Below are 21,201 nucleotides of genomic sequence, written 5' to 3'. Positions count from 1 at the left end.
GTGATGGGGGGGCTCCCCATGGGGTGGGGGTGTAGGAGGACACCCCATGGGGCGAGGTGGTGGTAGGGGGCTCCCCATGGGGTGTGGGGGTGTGGGAGGACACCCCATGGGGCAAGTGATGGGGGGGCTCCCCATGGGGTGGGGGTGTGGGAGGACACCCCATGGGGCGAGTGATGGAGGGGGCTCCCCATGGGATGTGGGGATGTGGGAGAACACCCCATGGGGTGAGTGATAAGGGGGGCTCCCCATCGGGGGTGGTGATGTGGGGAGGACACCTCATGGGGCAAGGTGATATGCGGGGTCACCTAATGAGGTGAGGTGATATGGAGGGGACACACCATGGGGTGAGGTGATGCGGAGGGTCACCTCATGAGATGAGATGATGTGGCAGTACTTCATGAGCTGAGGTGACATGGGGGCACCCCATGGGATGAGGTGATGCAGGGGGACACCCTATGGGGTGAGGTAATGTAGGGGTGGACCACATGGGGCGATGTGATGTCAGGGGGGRACCCCAGTGGGTGAGGTGACACACGGGGCACAGTGAGTGATGCGGTGGAGTGAGATGACTATGGAGTGTCCTGCACTGRAGCCTTCCCCATGGGGTGAGATGGTGTGGGGGCACTCCCTGGAACAAGCTGATCGGGGGGCCTCCCCGGGAGGAGCTGGCACTGCAGTGTCCCCGTGGAATTACAGGAATGCAGTCAGAGTATGTAGAGATGYGGCGAGGAAGGCTAAGGCCCAGCTGGAACTGAGTCTGGCGAGGGATGTCAAGGACAACAGGAAGGGCTTCTCAACTACATCAGCAGCAGGAGGAGGACTAGGGAGAATGTGGGCCCGCTGCTGAATGGGGCRGGGGACCTGGCRACAAGGGATACAGAGAAGGCCCATTTCAAAAATCATAAGATATAAATTACATATTTTGGGGCGAAAATAAAATCCCATTTGAGGCAAAGGGAATGGCCTGGCCCTTAGAAGTACGCAGTACTCGGAAGTACGCAGTGCTGGCATGTGTGGATAAATCTGTTGTTCTTGTTGTCTTGGCTATAAAACAGTGGTGCGTTAACAGATGAGAGAACAAGTTTACTAGGTCTTTTCCATTTCCCACCCTTATRGAAACCCACCACATAGTTACATTATGGGTTTCTCAGTCCTGAGATGTCTGTGTAAGGACTGCGGTTCTCTCTGATGAAGCTTGTGACGGTTTCTGCCCCTGCGACGTSGCTTTGCCCAGTGATGTGGGTATGATTTTGCTTTTACTGGTCTCGGTGCACGGCAGACAAAGGAGAGGAGGCAACTGTCGTGTGGCAACTGTCACACCAACCCTCTCGTCCCAGCTGAGGCCAATGGCAGGGAACACTCCCTACACGTACTCACCTTGGGCTTGGTGAAAGATTGTGATTTCTTTAGGAGAAATAGTTTTTGTTGCATTGCTAGAGCATGGTTCAACTCTGAAGAACTACTGCAGAATAGATGCAATACCAATAGCGATGTGTTGGCTTTGGAAAGGTCTTCTCTACCAAGTGAAGGTGTCCAACTTTCCCATTAGCTTCAGAAACCATGTAATGTGCTGTGAATAGTGAATGTGATTTCTGTAGAAGTTTCACCCTTATAGGACTGAAGGCAACTTCCAAATATTTCTTTGAAAACAAACAAACAAACAAACAAACCTTAGACCATGTTCACATTTTAGGTGCTATGTCCAGTGGGAGCACAACATGGTGTGACAGTGAAATGACTCTATTGTTAATTGTTCCTGCTAGAAAGCAAATGCTTTGCACAATCACTGTGGTTGCAAAGGTAAAATAGACATTAGACTTCAAATCTTGCCTATGCTCCAGGAATGTTTTGATTTGAAGAATGAATGGGTTGCCTGAAGAGATTGTGGAGTCTCCTGCTTTGGACATATTCAAAACGCKCCTGGATGCAATCCTGTGCAACGTGCTCTAGGTGACCCTGCTTGAGCAGGGGGGTTGGACTAGATGATCTCCAGAGGTYCCTTCCAACCTCAACCATTCTGTGATTCTGTGCRTRATGGTGGTTTGTTAGAAAAGTTTTCTCTAACGGACTCACCACCAATACTTGCCAATATCRTGTTGTGCCTTAATACTGGGGACAATAATTTTACTGATTTATTGGAATAGATCTGATAATTGTTGGGCTGAATTGAAATACCATTTATTGAAAGTAACCAAAGTTTTCCTCTCTAGAGATCGCTGACTGCGACGGTGAGTGATCTTTATTCCTACATTGATACAGAGGATCAGTGTCATCTGCAGAGAGGACAGCAGGAGAAAGACTCAGGACCAAATGACTCAGCTGGTGTTTCCTTGCTGCCAGGGAACAGCTTAAGTGACAAAAATACAAGCTGTGAAGACAGTCTCCTGCTGCAAGTAAATAATCCACAAAATACCAGGCAACACCCAAAAAGAAGTCTCCAAAACCGCTTTTGTTTCCTGGATTCAGCAAACATCTGAAAAGTTTCCAATTGTCTGTGGGTTTCCAGTCAAAAGGGTTTCTTCTTCTGGAAGCAGAAGCCCCTAACTCTTCATTCTGAGCAACCCACACAGACGCTGTCCTTCATCACAATCAAGAAACTCCACCTAGTGAGCTGGAAATGGAGAAATCAATTGCCTCTTGCTTGTCCTCCTACTGCAAACCATAAGGCTGTGCAAGCTGCTTTTGTGTGTAGAGGTGCATACCACATTAAGAATAGTCTCTGTGAATGTCAAGCAACGTTATCATAATAAGTCGYAATAAGAAAACTGAACTAGACGAAAGCTCCTGTAGTTCATAAAACTGAAAGCATTTCCAGTGATAAGACCTCAGCAGGTGAACAGGTAGATTCATATCCTTTGAAAGCAGCATCTGAGAGAACTGGCAGATTGAAAGCTGAGTGTGGTGTTTTGTATATTAACTCATTGACTCTTGCTTTATCTGGGCACTCAGGATTCCTGCCAGGGGCCGCCCCAAAGTGCCTCAGCCTCTGGAGGGGCAACCACAAACAGCTGATTCTGCCGCATATCRAGAGAGCTGGTGCTAGTTAAAGCTGAACCTCTGGGTGAGAACCAGCTCCTTGTGTCACCAGAAGATACACAAGACAGACTCAGACCCATCAGACACTCCATTGTGTATCTCAGTCCCAAAGAAATACAACAAGATCAACATTTTAAAGAGAAATCTTGCAATTCCTTCAAAAGTGACTTGGATATTATACCTTACAGCCTTTGATCGTAACTATAAAACTGTGGAAGAAGCAGAAACTGATACATTAAATACTCTAAACAGAAGCTCTATATGTCATTGCTTTCCACTATGTAACCTGAATATCAGGCTGCATCCAAAGAGGAGATGTGATGCTATGAAGCCCTGACATMCTAGGAGGTAGCAGTCAAGAAGTGTGTGGTAACACACAGCCTCTCTTGACAGTCCTGACCCAGTGATAACTGCAGTTTGGAGGAAACCTGCTGCCTCTCACCAGCCCAGAGGAGGACAGATGGGAAGATGCAGCACATCCTCAGCTTCTGCTTTGGGTGGCCTGTAGGGAAACAGAAGTTTGAGAAGTCTCTCACTAATGGGGAGAGGTCTTCCTCTGCRGAGAGCACAGAAAGTGCACAGGAAGGCCTCTCAACCCCCTCTCTCCCTCTCCCACAAAAGGAACATCTTGCAAATCCTCTGCCTTTTCTGCGGGAGGGAGAGCCTTCCAAGGCTCCCTCTCCTCCCAAGGAGGAGATCCCAAGCAAACCCCTACTCCCTGGTGAGAGAGGGAGCCCAGCCACCCCCTTTCCCTGCAAGAAGGGGCAGAATCAGAGCTCTGTGGCTGAAGCATTGCAGCCTTCAGACAGCAAGAGTGCTGTGGACTCACCGTGCACTGGCAGCAGTCATGACTTAACTCAGCCACTGGAGAAAGGAAGCACATTTGAGGACAATAATAATGCCTCTTCAGAGGAACTGAGGCCTGATGCTGCCCAGGTGCCTCTTGAAGATTCAGTCCTGAATCAGCTCCTGTTGTGCAGATGTGGCCATGTCCCTCCCCACCAACTCTTCCTCAGTGGAGATGTTTCCCAGGCAGTTACCAGGAAAAGCAAAAGCAGCTCTGTTACTGCAATGGAACGTGGTAAATCTGAATCCTCATGTGTGATCTCCTGTGAAGAAGCAGCAGGTGACATAAATGAAAGATACTGGCAACATTACCAAGCTATGTTTCCAGTTCATTCATCCTTGGAAGGCATCCACAAGCATGAGAACAAGAAGATGCAGCTTGCAACCGCACAGTCTTTCTTTGAGAAGGGCTTTCCAGCTAACAGCACGAAAGGTGAGCTGCTGCGGGAAGGTGTGCAAGTGGGAATGAATGGAAAAAAAAATGTCAAGACCAACACAGATGCTGATGCAATACAGCTGAATTATGTCCCTGGTGTATACGTGTGCTCCCTTCCCATGAATGGTGAGGTGACTCGGTCAGAGAACGCCATCTGTCACCCCCTTCTCTCCTCCTCCTATCTAACTGCTGCCAGACAAACCTCWGGCTCAGAAAGTGACTCTTCCAACTGTTGCAAGCCAAAACTGGAAACACCAGAGAGTTACAAGAGTGCAGACAAAGGATCTATGGTCAACCCTTGCCTGGGGAGTAGAAGCTGGTGCAAGTGCTCGCAAGAAATCCTGCTCCACCGTCTGGAAGAAGGTRCTAGCTACAAGGGGAGGAGAGGAACCCTTTCAAAGAGCAATATCCCAGACATCCTCCAGGTTTGTACCAGCTTCAGAGTTTGTACTTGCCACACCYGTCCCTCAGCAGCATAACTCTAGCTGGCCTGCTCACCTCCCACTGGGGAAGAGCCTCCTCAGACTGGGGTCTCCTCACATTTCTAAGCATTTGCAGAGGTGGCTGATGTGGAGAGCATGTTCTCCACCCCTCCTCAGGCAAGACTGGTTCATGTTTTATGTCTTTCATCACACTATCCAATTCATTTGAAATTGTCCCAGCTTGGAGGGACCTGTGAAGTCTGGAAGTCAGTCCTACACCGCTCTGCAGGCCTTCTCTTTCCTGCAGGTCTACTTTTTCTTTCATAGGGCCTCTAAGCACATTCACTCTGTAGAACTTGGAACCTAGACCTTGATTTATTTTACATGACAGATCAGTCCCAGGGTATCTTCTGCTAATCTGCAACACCATTTCTGCTAGAAATGGCAGTGTGAAAAAAATCTGGAGGCATATTTTTGCAGGAGTATATCTGTACTGGAAGAGTGAAAATTTGTTTATATAAAAATAAATCCAATCCAAACCAGGCCCTTCCTACRTTTTTTCTTTAAATATACAAAAGAGCTGTCAGTCCTAACTTGCTCTGCCCTTACAAAAAGCATAATGCGAACAAATTATTCTAACAAGTTTACCAGTAACATAACATTGATACAGTGTAACTAGAAGAAAGATTTATTGTATCACAAGGCATTCCTCTGTGTACTTATTGGAGCAATATAATTATTTAGGCATTTTTACTGAGCATTTACGATACAGCTATGTGAAGTGGTATGGATATGTGAGGCTCTGACAAAAGCAGTGGGAAAGAACATGGTTTCTGACCTGGTTTGTGAATAATGTTTCATATCACTGATTATTGACAAATAGACAGTTGTGTGAAGCTTGTGCATAGCTGGAAGAATAAAGGCTGCACACAGCCTCAGATTTGCATTTTATTTGAACTTAATTTTTCACTAATGCAGGTTTTGGAATTGAACGTGTAATCCATATATGATGCTCAGCTCCTACAGCCACAAAACCAGGAAACTGTAAATTATTATTTCATTGACTTTAGTATACTGCCAACAGATACTCATTTTTTTCTGCATACTGTACAGCCAGAGATGAGCTTGGACATTTCCTCATGTCAAGGAATCAGAGAGGTGCTGGTGGGGAATAGACTGGACTCTAACCCAACCTCCTGCTCAGAGTAGGACTGTCCCTAGCAGTAGATCAGGGTGGCCATGCCTTTGTCTTGCTGGGTCTTGAAAATCTCAGAGAATGCAGATCTYCCCACCTCTCTGGTGACCTGTGCCAGGACGGCATCACCCTCTTGGAGATGAAGTTTTTCCTAAAGTCCAACCTGAATGTCCCAATCTGCAATTAGTGGATGTTGCCCCTTGTGACATTGTTTGACACTGCCTAGAAGAGTTTGGCTCCATCATCTTTGTATGTAACTACAGCCTTCTCCTCTCAAGCCAGACAAGCCCAGCACTCTGAGAAGAGAGRGAAGGTCTGGGCAACGGAGACTCAGGTGTTGCTCACAGGTCTAGAGCTGGCTCCAATGCTGAGGGACTGCCTGCCCCTGGGGATAAGCCAGAGCATATGTGATGTGTGAGAGTGGCAAATGGAGTGCTTCACCTCTTCCAAGTTTTCTTTCTTTTCTTTAGGATGTTTCACAAAATCACCACTACTAGAAAAAAAAAGATGAAAGCACAGGATCTGTGTGAAGGCAGAGCTCAGTACAGCATTGGATGAAGCGGTTGAATAATGATGAGACGTACTGGCTTCAAATCCCTGGTGAGAGTTTACATCAAAGTATGCATGCCTGATGAATAAAGAATGTCTCTGTATGGTGTGCCGCAAAGCTTGGGGCCACAGAGCCGCAGCAGTGGGGCTGAATGAGGGACATGGCTGGTAGCTGAACTGTGGATGCAGACAAGAGAGGCTGTGCCAGGCTTGCCCTCAGTGTGCTGTGGTATGGTGCTGTCTTGCAGCCTTGGGCAGGAACAGGGTTTAAGAACAGCCCTTGTGTGAAAATGGAGAGGTTGGGCTCCACTGCCCAGTGCACACTCAGCAGCTCTGTGTGACCTTGGCTCGAGGGCAGTGCACCAGCTCCGATCCCTCCTTTTTTGCCTATCCCTGCATCATGTGGAGCATCCCTGGCCTGGAGCGGGGCTCACAGGTTCCCTTTATCTTCCCACAGTCCTAGGGAAGGAGCTGACTGTGCACAATTTCTGCTCTTGGGGGGAGCAGCATGTCCAGGATGCTGGCAGAGCAGCACCCAGCAGTGCTGCTGGCCAGTGGTGACACTGTTTTTCTGTGTGCGTTAGGAATGCGTTCCTGGTTTAGGGGGTAATTGCTAACTTGAGCAAGTGTAGCAGCAATGGGAGAGCCCCTCTGCCCAGTCTTGCCCTGCCTTCTCGCTCCTATGGGCAGCACAGCCCAGGAATTGGTGCTGGCCCTGTGTGCCCACCTCACACTGTGTGATGGGCACAGGGCATGTGGCCATCATCCCAGTCTGTCCTCCAGATCATGCTATTGTCAATGGTGCCCCAACCTGGCTATTTTAGGAGGATGGTATGATATGTGGGGAAATAATCTGGTGACCTGGGGCCTGATCTCAGTGCCACACATCTGCTCTCATAGCTCTGCTTTTGTTGGTCTGTGTGAGCTTGGTCACTGGAGTTGAGCGGCTGCAGTGTAAGGACAGAGCTCATCTCATGTCCGTGTCACTAGCAGTGCTTCATCCAGGCACTGTGGCGGGCAGAACCCGCTGCCCTGCTCTACCCTCTCACACCAGCAGCTCCTGGGTTTCCAGCCTCTGCAGAAACAAAGCTCCCCAGGCTCATAGTTTCTGTGGCTCAGGCTGCCAGCCATCAGCCTCTTGTGCTGATGACCCAAATTGTATCAAGGGCTCTAGGTTTTGCAAGCCCTAATGCTTACCTACGTCGGAGTTGACAACCCTGCTCTGACCTAGCCTCCCTCATTGACTTCAACTGAGTGCTTACCTCTCTGTCCTATTTTTCCCTATCGTAAAATGGGAGGAGTAGTGCTCTCCAACAAGCAGCAAGGCTGGGACACTCTGTGGTCTCACTGCTGTATAGGGAGGGGAAGATCACTGCAGATGGCAGGTAAGGAGAGCACCCGGACAATGACCTAGGTGGACATCAGGTCTCTTTGGTGTGATGGGCCTAGGCCTATTGTGCGCAGGCTTCCTGCACACATGCAGCTTTAATGTTAGCTCAGCTTTTCATGAATGCCTGAACCCTGATGCATGCTGAAACCCACCAGCTGCTGTGCTGGACTTGACTATGGTGCTATGTGGAATGGAAGAAAGGATGCTTTCCTCTCTTGACCACTGACCTGCTGATAATTTTGGGCAAGAGACTTTATCCTTTGCCTTGGTTTCTCCATCCACCCTCTTCTCTGCCTTCTCTCTGATGATAGAAGCTAAGTGTTGTTATCTGGCAGCAAAAGCAGTCAGTACCAAGTCGGGGATGAGACATGCTAAGTGCCAAGCCCGAAAGGAAGCCCTCATCTCTGGAGTTCATCTGCACAAGTTAAGTCTAGGATGTCTCCTCCTCCCTGAGCATCACTGCATGCCAGCCTCACCTGTTGGCTGGAAGAAGCTTGCCTGGATGTGCTCCACCACTGCAAAGACAGTTCCTGACCCATCTAACCGGCAGAGAGGCAATGGGTGGATTGAGACTACATATATATATATATATGCACATTACATATATACATATATATATATATATATATGCAGCTGGCACCCTCACTGGCAGCCATGCTCCAAGCATAAATACATATATGCATATATATATATATATATATATATATGTATATATGTAATGTGTATATATATATATATGCATATATGTATTTATGCTTGGAGCATGGCTGCCAGTGAGGGTGCCAGCTGCATGCATGCTGCACTGAGGAGTGTGCTGCTTGTGCGCTCACACAAGTCTGCATGCTACGGTGCACACCCATATACCTACAAGTGAAACTCCCAGACACGAGCGTCCAGCCTTGGGACGCATTAATTGGAGGATGCTGGGATGTGCTGGCCCATGATGAGGGTATTTCTTCAGTAAGCACTGAGCAAYGCTTACTGTTACATGTGGTCACCTTCCACAGACAGATCATCATCAGTGGCCAGGCTTTTTATTCTACTACCAGCTTCAGGAATTGTCCAAGTCATTGCAAGTTTCTTGTCTCTGCTTTTACTGTCCCATTAATGAACGTTTATCCAAAGGGCTTAGTGTGTGGGCTTCTTTGGAAGGGAGTTTGTAAAAAACCTTTCTCCCCTTCTCAGCTGCATTTCTCAGGGGTACAGCATGCCCTACACACTTCTCTTGGGAGCCCGTGCCAGTCACATGCCCATGACAGGCAGTGCTTTTTCACTCTGACTGCCCACCCCACCACAAATATCCCTGTGTGGTTTCTGCCAGCGCCCTGCTCAGAGTGGTGGTTGGAGCAGCGGAAAAAATGGGAAAAATGAAGAGTAGCCTCACCCCTGGTTACGGGTCAGTGTGAGATGCCATGGGACACAGACATGCCAGTGCAGAATTTAAGCATGATACCCTGGGTGCAGGCAGGGGTGGCAACCCCTTGTCCTATGTACTTTGGCTGTCATATCCCCCTGAGCACTTCTGGGAGTGACACATGGGAGCCAGACGTGGCTCACATCACTGCTGTCATCTGCCAGGAACGAGTGATCTGCACCATCACCAGGGCAGAGCATTGTTTCCTGATGACTCTGGCAGTGCCTGTAACAATTTCCCCAGTGCATGGAGGTACCTCAGCCCTGGCCACCAGATCTCCAGAAGGACGAGGTGTTATGCTGACGGGTGGGATCACTTCTGCCAGCCCACCCTTTGCTCTGTCTTGCTAAAAAGATCCTGCTGTTATCGTTCTTCTGCCTTATCTCACGCTGCGTAGCTCTGAAACAGTGCTCTGTGGTTATAGAACTCCAACACACCCATTTTGTGGCTTTTCTGGCCTGGGGAGTCCTATTTCTTTTTCCTCTGTGGATATCCTGTGCCATCCCTTTAGTGAGTAATCATGGATCTAAACCTTTGATGARTAATAACCCAGAATTTAGAAGCGGATTGGTGATCCAATCCTGTCTTGCTGGAATATCGCTCTTACCAGGAGCTTGCTCAGCCCCTCAACACTGGGCAAAGTCTGTTCTCCCAGCTGTTGGCCAAATGGCAGAATTAAGGAGGAAAGTCAAATAGTTTTAAAGGCAATGCGGAATGATGGAGTTTGACTCAAAGAGAAACACTCTCCTCTCAATCCTAGGTCTTGGCAGTGTCCTGAGTCCTCTCTACTCTATTTGCTCTGAGAGTCTTAGGGCATAAAAAGCTTGAGTTTCTGTGCGAAACTTTGCAAAAAAATGCTCCAGTTTTATTGCARGAAAGTGGAAAAAGGTGCTGCTCTCTCCTCAAGAACTCCCAGAACTCATGCATACTGCTCAGACTAGGAAAGCTCTTTTTATAGAGAGCKCTGGCTTACCTTTTCTTTCTCTTTTTCCAAATTCAGCCTGGAGAATGAGATCTTTTCATTGTAATCCAGTAGCCTAGGAAGGATTTGTACATGAATATAGCCCATAATCTCTTCCGCAACGTAAGAGAGCTGCAATGCGGCTCAGAGAAGGTTAAATGATAAAAAATATGGCAGACATGGTAAGTATTTGGCATGTTACGTGCAACAAAAGATGAACAACAGCAACTGGGACATTATCTTTATTTGCTAAAAATAGAGACCTGCAAAGTTGCAAGAAAAGCACATTATACTTGTAAACCTCTCCTCTGACTGTTAGAGAGCCTGCAACGATGGGCTTCGAGGCTTTAGGATGTCGCATCCCCTTTCAACGGCTGCCCAGCGCTCAGACAATTGAAACTCAATCCAATATCAGCAATAGCAGGGAGGAATAAATAGTTCTGACACTACCCTGCTTTGGTTTTACATCAGAGCCTGCTGTGTGAACGTGACGGTTGTCACAGGTACGTCCTCCCGCACAGCTCCATTCCCGCACCTGGGAAGTTTGTGGCACAGCCTAGGCCCCCAAAGTCCTGCCAGTGCCCTCTCTGTACTTGCAGAGCACAAGCACCCCGGCGCTGAGCGCACTGACAGAGCACACCAGCAAGCGAGCAGATTGTGTGCCAGCGATGTTGCGGAGTTATGCACGGGCATTTGATACACTGCAGCTGACGGGCCTGTTGCAGAGCTGGGTGCCTGGCTGCCGTCCACTCCTTCAGTGAATCACTCATCAGCCTCACACGGGTGCACTCCATTTCCCCGGTACCCAATAACGCAGACAAAAAAATATCCCCAAATGCTGTTTTGCTCTTCCAGCTGCAAAGAAACAAGCTTAGAAAAATCTGAGGTTTTGGCCAACGCTGGATATTTTGTGCATTAATAGAGAAAATCATTTTGAACTAGAGTAGTACCAAATCCACTGACTTGACCATGCCAGCAAAGGGGATGGATGATGTGATGTTTGACATCAGCCAAATAAAGGCCAAACAATAGGGCTATTTTTGTGGGAGAGCGTTCAGAAAACTCCCTGGGAAGCTGAACCTTGCGCTGGCCCAACATGCGAAAGAAAAACAAGACAGAGCTCTTGCACTCCAGCTTCTCTGTTGTATAAATACCAGCTTCAGTAAGGGCACGAAAGAAATCTATTATCTCTGCATTTCAATGTGAAATGCTCTGGTAAGGCCAGCAATTTTAACCCCCCCCACACGTGTGCCTATTGTTTGAAGTGCAGAACAATTGAAGAGTGCTCTAATGGGCTAAAGATAGAAAGGCAGCTGGTGCTGTCCTTTTCCCTGTAACTGAGAATAAAACAATGACCAAGTATTGTCTGCATTACTGGAGCAATGACATTGGACTCTCTGCCAAAAGAGCATCTAAAAGATCAATGAAACCCGGGTTATTTTTAAATGGGTAGTGTCATTTCTTCCCGAAAGTAATTTCACTTCCTTAGCTTTTCCACYAGGCCTTTCTGCGACATTAAGTGGCCATGTAGTGAAGTATAAATAGAATGAAGCCYGGCTGTGAGAGAGACAAAAGGAACAGGGCTGACGGAAAACAAAGCGATCGTAACAAACCTCGGTTTGGCTGTGCCTTCGCTTCCCAGAGCTGTGCACAGAGCAGGCCCCAGGGCTCCCTGGCAAAGGGCAGAGGCAGGGACAGGGATAGGGATACCTGTCTCCTAGTCTTTCTCCCCTGTCCGTGACCACGGGTGCTGAGCCCTGAGTGCTGACTCCCCTGGCTCAGACCGTGGGGGGATCAGCTTCCTGCAGGCACAGCCCCCCAGCTGGGGCATGACTCTTCCCTGTGCCTCATGGGCCTTTCGTGGGCCCAGCAGCTGGGTAGTACAGGACCAGAGTTCCTCCAACACAGTACTTGCTTCCTGAGGGGAGCTTTTAGGGAGCTGGCCATCAAACAGAAGCAGCATTAGCTTCATACTTCTGTCCAGCTCAGCAGTTGCACTGAGATGCACAAGGCAATCCTTGAGTCCACAAGCTGTTGTCCAGGATCTTGTCTAGGGACAAACGGCATCTTGTAAGAGAAACATGTTACCTGCAAGACATCATCCCACCAAGGTGTATCCAGACTGGAGAGTGGAAACCTGGGGTCAGATATTCAATGCAGTGTGGAGAAAACAAAGCCCTTCACTCCTGGGGTGGAGCAGCTGTTGGATACKGAGTCAAGGCTGGAAGATCGTCTCTGGGCATAACAGAATAGCAACTGGATTTTTTTTTCTCTCTTAGCCAATGTGCAGTGAGTTCTTGTCCCCAAACCAGGCCTGGGCTGGAGCCTGCTATGGCCTTCTGTGCAGGTCCAAGAGCAGGTGCCCTCCACCAGAAGATGTTAAGGTTCTGCTGCCAGGGCCAAGAATGGAGAAGTCCTGGGTAGTTGCCACCATCTCCTGCCATCCTAACCAAAGTATGGCCTGCTGGAGACTCAAAAGTGAGCTACCTCTTTTCTTTGACTGTATGATGGACTGTAGTGAAGTAGGAAGGTCTCCTGTCATGATCTGGGGATATACAGGAATATTGCTTCCTCCCAGGTGCAGCCAGCCTCAAGCCAGAGTCCAAGCCTATCAGGTCCTACAAGAAGGTCCTTGTGTTTGCTGCCACTCCATTTTGAACAGTTGTCACTTGTCACTGGATAAACTGAGCTCGATCAAGTGTTCATCCTACGTGACCAAGCACACGAGGAGGGCAAGCTGTGCTGTGTCTAAGCTGACAGTGAGTGGAAAACTAGGTATATGGGCTAGGAGAGCAAAGCTATGGCCTTCGCCAAGGAAACAAATGCTCAACCAAACAGCAGGTCCCAGCCCAGTGTGGCCACTTCTCATCAGCTTATCTTCTCAACACGTCCCTAATCTAGGTTTCCATGGAGCAAGAAGAAGGCGTGTGAGGAGTGGAGAGAGCAGGGGGCTGTGATGGGATTGTCTGGGGGACTATTGCTCTTTGAGCAGCTGAGTTGCGCAGGTTCACTGTGATAATGTATCTGCAAGGCTACAGTGCAGAGAAGCTGGGTCAAAACAGGAGTGAAACAGCCCCTAAATGGCTTTATGGAGCTGGAGAGGTGAAGCCCAGGCAGGAGGGAGAACACAACCTTCCCTCTTGTTCCCAGGTCTCAAAGCACATGGAAACTGTTGCAAAACAAGAAACCATTAGGGCACTCCAAGAATGGCAGGCCCAGAATATGGACTGGCAGAGCCATGGCCTGGTGCTGGCTCTGATCTGAGCTCTCTGCCTCCATCACAACCTCCAAGGCAGCTCTGGGTCTTGATTTCCAGCGGCTGTTACCCCCTATTGCCCCTGAAGAGTGCTAATTCCAAAGACCTAGCAGAGTCTCTGGGTTGAGGCATCCAGCATGTGGTTGTCTGTGCCCTTGGCAGGCTCTGTCTCCTTATGCTTTGGGAATATGACCACAGCTCTCCTGGCGCAGCATGCTGATGCTCTACTCAGCTGTAGGCCCTACAGGGAAAGAGTGTCCTGCAGAGGCCCAGCTGCTGAAGGAGTTATCCTTCTGAGATATCCTTCTCGATCTCCTGGCAGGCCTTCCCACATGTATGCCATGGTTCATGATGAATTACGGCAGCTCTAGGTTTGGCCTTTCTGTGCTTGTGTCAATACGTGCCTCCCGAGCTGTTATTTGCCGACTCCATGCCCAAGCCTGGCCCATTTCCTAAGGTGTTGCGTGCTTCATGCAGATGCCAATCTCTGAGACTGGCTTATGGAACTGAGGCCAACAGGCCTGGCCGTAGGAAGGACAGCCTAATGCCAGGGSTTCTCACCACTGTGTGAGTGTGATAACAAGCCTTGGCTCAGCCCAAAGCTGAGGAGTAATTATCCACCATGGTCCTCTCCAAGCTGGGAGCCCRGCACTGGCCTTGCGTGCAGACCAACATACACCAGCTACTGTTTCCCCTCACACCCTTCCTCTGTGGGAGCACTCCTATTTTATTCCCTTCCTGGCGTAGCAGCAAGGCAAACATTCCCTTCAAACAAAAAGGACATCCTGGCTGGAAACAGGTAACTGCTTGTCAAAGCACTGGAAAGGACTCCTGGTGTGATCATCTGTTTCAAGTGGACTCGCTCTGCCTTACAGCTGCCATTTAGCCTTTTGCTATTCATTTCTTCTACCTTTTTCAAAGTTTCTTCTGCTCTGTTGCTGTGTGCCAGGGCCTGTCTCAGCAAGCTAGCTGCAGTGAGGTGCTGTTAAGTGTTCAAATAAATGGGGCAAGAGTCTCTTTTCTCTCATCTCTTTTTGAAACACATTGCCAAAACCTCAGGCATGTTTGCCACAGTCAATTCACACATTGCTACAGGAAGTAGAATGATTTTTGCAATGTTCAGTACAGCCTTCATCCTTAAATGAAACCTGGATCTTTTCAGTGCCAATCTCTCTAGAAAAAAAAAATACAAGAAACTCAAAACTAGTAGATTCAAAATGAACAAACAAAAATTCCCCAGTTTTCCTAGTCTCCAGSTCATCTTGCTGTCTCTGATACTCATTTTGAGGCTCTTTTCTTGTCACATGCTCCCAGGTGCATGTAGCAGTGCCRCTGCACTGGAAGCGAGGTGCCAAGAGGCTCAGCCCTCAGCACCCTCGTGCTGCAGAAGCCTCATGCCATAACGAGCTGCTTCCACGGCACTGAGGCACTCACTGTAGCAGCAAGTTCACATACTTTCCTGAGGGTTTATGAAGTTAGCACCTCATCCGTGGCCAAATGGCAGCCAGATGGGGATGCAGGTGAAAGCATATTCCTGGTGTGGTATGTCCAGGCAGTAGGGGACACACATGCTGGAGGGGCCCAGGGAGCAGAGATGAAGGGATTAAGCACTGTGCCCCATCTTGAGCCCTGTGGGTGCCTCTTTTGGCTCCCTGCAGCAGTGTCRGTGCTACATCCCTGTCCTTGCTCCACATCTTCCCAGCATGTGGGCCTTGAGAGTAAGTCTCATAGACCCCTCTAAAGCTGACGCCATCACACTGAGACCACCACCTCTTCTCCTCTCTAACAAGGAGCTGGGTCTGATTCTTCTGCCTGTAAATTCAGGAATAATTCTGCTGATATGGAGGAATACATTAAAAGCAGAGCTGGGATTGTGGTTGCTATCATCTCTCTCACTCTCTGGTGGGATGTGGCTGTGGGGAAGGAATACAACAGGAAAATGGTTCCTAGCGCAGGCTGTAGCCCAGACTCTGTCTCAGCCCTAGAAGGCAGGATTGCTTTTTGGTGAAAAAGTGCTTCCTAGAAAACACATCCATGATGTTGGTATTTGCTTTGGAGGGAGCCTTGCAGCCACAGGCKTGTATGGCCAGGCTGAGCCAGAGGGACATTGTCAGACTTGTAGCACTGGCCTGTCACCTTCGCCTGTCTGCTTGTAAGTGGACATTCTCGCTTGATGGAAATATGCCTTAAATAGCCCCTTTGCAGATTGTCTCTATCTAATCAGCTGCCTTTGCAGTCCCCTCTAGTGCATTTCAGGGAGCTGATAGTGCTGATATATTAAGTGTAGAAACCTCTAGCGAACTGTCTGACACATAGAGTAATTCTCCTTCCTGTCACTTATCAGAACTTGCTAATGGGAAACATTCCTCCTATGGGGTCAGGGAGCAGCCCTGGGATTTTACTGCACAGGATGACTGGGCTCTGGGCACCCTCCTGGTTCTCCTGAGATTGGGTAGGCACTGATCTGGCTGTAAAATGCTGCTCGGTAAAGGAACTGCTCTGTAGTCTAGCGCTGGTGGTGTCATGTCCCATGGAGAGAGGCTTCTCCCATCCTCAGGAGCAAAATTGAGGAGCCCTTTCCTCTTCCATCATGCCATGAGATCCCAGTGGGTCAAGCAYAGAGCCACAGGGGGAGCAGATAGCACATTGATGGCCAAGGGAGATGCTTCTGCAGCTAGGGATGGTTGCACAGGRTGGGTGAAACATTCAGGCAAACTGCTTGCTTCAGACTCTAACTACCTAAAGTAAATTCCTCTCTGCTCGGACTAGAGGSCATGGGCTCCTAGTTATGCCTGTGGGGTTTCATGGGAGCTTCATACAAWCCTCTTTCCATAGCTGCCCCACTCAAGATGCCCATTTTACATGTGTGTGAGCAGGACACAGCATGGGCCTTCCCAGGAATATGAGGAGCTCCCTACCACACTGAAAACCACATCACAACCTCCAGCTTAGAAAATGTCCGAAACTAAAGGAAGTACATTTTAGCAGCTGCTGGAGTGRCCGTTCCATATTTCCCTGTCTGTAGATCTGCTAGGCCTTTGATGGGCCCTGCTGGAACATCTTCAAAGAGGGAGAGAAACTATGGCTAACAGAAGGAACTGTAGAAGGAATCTCCGAAAATAAAATCGCTTTAAAGATAAGGCAGGGAGGGGGTGAGCAGAGCATGGGGTGGGTACATGCCCTGAGAAGAATGTGTGAGGCTGGGCCAGCTGGTGGGTCTGGGCCGAGAGCTCATCCCACTGCTGGGGCACGCGTGGCAAAGGTACTTGGCACCAGACCTGCCAAAGGCCTTAGGCTCCACCAGGACGTGGGTGGAAATCTGACTCCAAGCTCACAACAGTGAGGCGGAAGACCACCAGGCTAACCTCAGAGGAACCCGTGGTCAACCAAGGCTTGTTTGCACTGCGTTGTTCTTCAGGACACTACCCTGCTTTTGCTGCCTCTCACCACTGCCATCTTGGCACAGTTGAATACATTGATGCCTYTTGGACACCAGGCAAAGTAGAATTTCAGTGCTAGCATCCCCTGACTATCTCCMCAGGAGGGTATAGCAGCTACGTCTGCATGTGCCCACAGTGTCCAGCTCCGCACAGTGAACCTAGGCTCTTCTCAAATCTGGATGAGGACATGAACTGCTGACTACCAGCCTTGTGGGAGAGTGCCCCCCTCCCCCCACACATGGAGGTGTGGGCTTACATCCTGCTTTATCCTAATGAGCTCAAAGTCACCTTGTTTCACCAAAGGAACATGCCCTATGTGCCAGGGAAGACAAACATGGAGAAAAACTTTACACTACACAGTCAATGAGGACAATGTTAACCTGTCCCTGAGCCTGGCTRTCCTCTCTCTGGAGGCTCAACACATAGGGGAAGAGTCCAGGGCCCTTCTCCACCCATAAATCTCACAGTCTTTACTGCAAAACAGGATGGGAGGGCAGAGGGCCTGTCTGTCACTGGAGGGCTGCAGAGTTGTGGGAAGGATGCTCCCCAGGGTGAGGCTGGGATGCCYAGACTCACACTGCTGTGGGTGCTTTGAGCATTGATTGTGGCAGAAAACTGTGCCGGTGTGCTGGCCAGCGGGTGCTCTGTGTAACRAATCCCTAGTCATCCTATACCTCAGCTTCCCCTTCAGCTCGGTGCTGCAGTACCTTCAGGCAGAAGAGAGAAATGGCCATGAGAGAAACYGCCCGAGCTGGGACGGCAGGGCCCTGGTGCTCGGCACCTGCAYGCAGCTCACAAGTTGTCTGGCTGTAGCTAAACTATTTGCACCTTTGGAGGTTGCTGCAGCTCATTTCACACGTGTCAGTGTTGAAGCCAAGCAGCCAACAAACACGCCTGCTTCCACAAGAGGATAAGATGTCTCTGCGGCAAGGAAGAAGCAAAGCTACACTGCAAGGAGGACCAGCATGTGTTGTCTCGTGGAGGGGCTGAGAGGGGGTCACCCCCCACCCCCGGCCTGGTGAGCGTGTCCCCAGCCGTGGCATGYGCTGGCAGTCACCTGGCTGCTTGGCCATCCAGGCCCTTTGCTCCCAGGTAGGGGCATGCCGAGCCTGCGTGTTGACCACGTGTGCCTGGTCGCTGGGCAGTGGCCACGASAGTCCCACGGCTGCGGCGAGCGGGGCTGCCCAGCACTGGGCTGCCACTGCAATGCCTCTCCAATCGGCTTTGCCGCGGGGAGAGGGAGAGGAGTGGGGRGAAAAGCTTCCAAGCCTGCTTTGCTTTTTAAATACACCACAGGAAAGGCAATGAGAGGAGCAGAACTCCTAAATGCCACCGGCTGTCCTGCAGCGAGCGCTGCCTGTGGTGGAAACGGCCTGCGAGAGTCCTTTGGGGAGGCAGCAACGTTGYGAGCCCAGAGGGGCAGAAACATAATTTCACTTTGGATGCCAGCAACTAAAATTACTCTTCCCTGAGTGTGGCACAGGCCACCCTTTGGCCCTTCCCATTTCAGAGAACAYGTAGCGGAGCTGCTGGGACGCAGGCGGGCTCGAGGCCGTGAGCGCTGTGCTGTGCCTGGTGTCTCTGGGGGAAGTACAGCAACCTCTCTGTCAAGAGAGTCTTTTAATCTGTCCTAGCCAYGAGCCAAGCTCGCTGCCTGCAGCCCCGTGGGCTCTGAGAGCGCAGGACGCAGGGGTTACAGCTGGGCAGATTTTGCCAGGCTTGGGCCCAGTGCAGCAGGGCAGAGCTGGGGGCTCGAGCCCAGCCCTTCCCAAGCAGCACATGTGCCCTCCTGGGGCTGAGCTCCACAGGGCCGCTGTGGCTCTGGGGGAAGAATCRGGCGCCTCTTAGAAAACTGTTGAGTTTCATTTGCCTGTAACTAGAAAAGTAAATTCTGGTGTTTGTGAAATCTGCTGTTAAATGCAGGAAGCAGCTGATGTTCCTTGGTAAACAAGGCAAGTCCTTGGAAAGAAGGTAAYGTGGTAGCAGGGGCTGAGCCCTGGGATCCTTCTTCTGGTCCTGGGGCGCATGGGCATGGAAAAGCTGAACCAGAGCCGAGGGAGAGGTTCGGCTGTGCGTGGCTTGGGGAGCACGCCGACGGTGCTGCTCTCCACCAGACAGCGGTTCTGGCAGGGGCATGAGGAAGAAAGCAGAATCGCTCAGGTGCAGGAGGAGCAGCAGCAAAGTTCTTGTTCCTCAGCTCCCCTCTAGATCAGGCAGACACAGATAGCCTTGGAGAGCTGCGCTGCCTCCAAAGCTGGCGTTTCTCGCTCTGCCTTTGTACTCGCCTGACAATACAGGAATAAAAATAACCAGGCTGCATTTGCAGAGAGATAAAAGCGAAGTTTGCCTTTTGTGTCTCTCCGGGCAGTGGGACAGCAGCACCAATGGAGCTGTGGGGACATGACACATGGGAATTTCTGACATATCTTTTCCCACTCTGACCTTGACAGACACAATAAAAAGGGGCTTTGCTGCACACACACAGCCACTCAGTCCTATCGCCGAGGTTAGTAATAAAGAGCATGTCTGTGTGCACGCTTGTCCTGTGCTACTAACCCGCTTCACCTTTGCAGGATAGCTGTTCCCAGAGGACAGGGGCTCTTGAACTGACTGTGGCGGTGCAGGGGAGGGCAGGACAGACCTTAATCGAGAGCATTTTTGCTGAGATCTGYGCACTTTGCCGACTGACTGGCTAGCAGCGTGGGTTGCAATGGTTGCAATAGCTAAGGCATTTTGAGSTTCTGCTGTGCGCTATTGTGTTAGATAGAAAATAGGAAGCAATATCATAAAAGCGCTTTTCCAAGCAGCTGTCACTGTGGTCGTCTAGAAGAGATTTTGCAAGGTTTAGTGCTTCCACCCTCGCTGCTATTGTCTGCAATATTGCTCTGGAATGAGGAGCCAGGTCTTTACATGGGTTTTGGACAGGGCACTAGTGCTCAACAGGTCTATAAACTTGCAATAATTTTTAGCTAAGTTTATCAAGAAAAGAGGTGTTGGACTCTAATGACATCCAAAATGTGAATATAGATTTCAGCACTAAAGCAATGCAGGGCACGTAGTTGGGACTTGTAGTGCGGGGCAGAGCAGTAATTGCATTATTATTACAGTTATTAATAGCTAGTATTGTTGTCACTGTCTTTTCTTGCTCTCTAAAATTAAAAGCATGTTTGGCAATTGCATTTCTCTTGGTTGGCAGCCCACTGCTGGGCTCTTTCTCTGTGCACTGACTCCTTCTCCTTACCCTCTTTTTAGCGTTCAGGTGTCTTTCACTCTTCTTTTGCTGCTGTCAAGCCGTCTCCCTCCAGCCAAGCAAGATGTCTATGCTAGACATGAGCGAGTTTGGGGAGGCTGCTGAGTACCTCCGGAAAAGCTACACAGAGCAGCTGAAGCTTCAGACAATTCCATTTGATGGTAAGCCCTGCAGAAGCTTGCAGCCAGCAGGTAGAGCCTCCAAGGGAGCCCTTGGCCATAGCTGTCTCTGTAAAGCATCCCTGCCCCCTTACCTGTGTGGCTGAGTGTGGCAGGGCTTATGATACGGGAACTGGTATTGTAGGATCTGGAGACTTGCCCCCCACCACACTGGAGGACAAGAAGATCTCAGAAGTAGGAAAGGCAGGGTTTTGACTGTCCCGTCATATTCAGCTGCAGTGCAAGGAGAAGGCAGCCCTTCGTCTTCCTCTGTGGTGGCCAAAAGGACAGAGGGAGATAGGCTGAATGTGTAGTGGCRTGGTGAAGCTGTCTCCAGCTCCATCTCATTTTGGAGGTGTACAGCGCTTGCTCCACAGCCCTCCCATTCTGCCCCAGCCACCCCACTGTATTGCAGCTGGTATTTCTGCTGCCCACAGTGTTACTGGGCTCCAGGGACGAGCATATGCTCGGCAAGCTTTGCATCTATCTCAACACAGCAAAGGAGGAACAACTTAAGAAATAAGATTTTTGTCTCCTCTAAACTGCATTTTTCTCATGACATTCTGAATGCAAGTACACATTAAACAGCAGTCATCTGTCAACATAAAAGTTGATCTGGGAAAGTTAAAGAACTGCCAAACATGAAAAATCAAAGAAATCCCAGCTCCTATGACCAAGAGCATAGGAAGGAATAATGATTGTCCTTCCATATAATCAGACTGCATTCATGCGGCCTTCATTTGATAAATGGTTTCCTCCATTTCAACCTGTTTTTTTCCCTTCCCTTCCCTTCCCTTCCCTTCCCTTCCCTTCCCTTCCCTTCCCTTCCCTTCCCTTCCCTTCCCTTC

At 49.7% G+C, this 21,201-nt stretch overlaps 2 protein-coding genes across 2 annotated transcripts in view; both read left to right on the top strand.

Annotated features, from left to right (window-relative positions):
* Positions 1-3,447: 3,447 nt before the first annotated feature.
* Positions 3,448-6,562, top strand: LOC146590637 (uncharacterized). The gene is made up of 2 exons (XM_085313868.1): positions 3,448-4,743; positions 6,406-6,562. Exons 1-2 carry the CDS (start codon positions 3,505-3,507, stop codon positions 6,430-6,432), a joined length of 1,266 nt encoding a protein of 421 aa, XP_085169994.1. The 5' UTR covers positions 3,448-3,504; the 3' UTR covers positions 6,433-6,562.
* A 13,635-nt stretch (positions 6,563-20,197) lies between these two features.
* MYH7B (myosin heavy chain 7B) overlaps positions 20,198-21,201 on the top strand; it is a 31,837-nt gene continuing 30,833 nt past the window's right edge. Inside the window, exon 1 of the mRNA XM_085313910.1 lies at positions 20,198-20,356. Within this exon, the coding sequence (XP_085170036.1) occupies positions 20,260-20,356 (97 nt within the window). The 5' untranslated portion in view covers positions 20,198-20,259. The remainder of the gene's footprint in view (positions 20,357-21,201) is intronic.

The sequence above is a fragment of the Rhea americana genome, unplaced genomic scaffold (assembly GCF_003343005.1).
Source record: "Rhea americana isolate MKP2758 unplaced genomic scaffold, rheAme1 scaffold_4, whole genome shotgun sequence".
NCBI classification, from domain to species: Eukaryota; Metazoa; Chordata; class Aves; order Rheiformes; family Rheidae; genus Rhea; species Rhea americana.
Note: the sequence above shows the minus strand (reverse complement) of the source record. Positions and strands in the feature narration are given on the sequence as shown.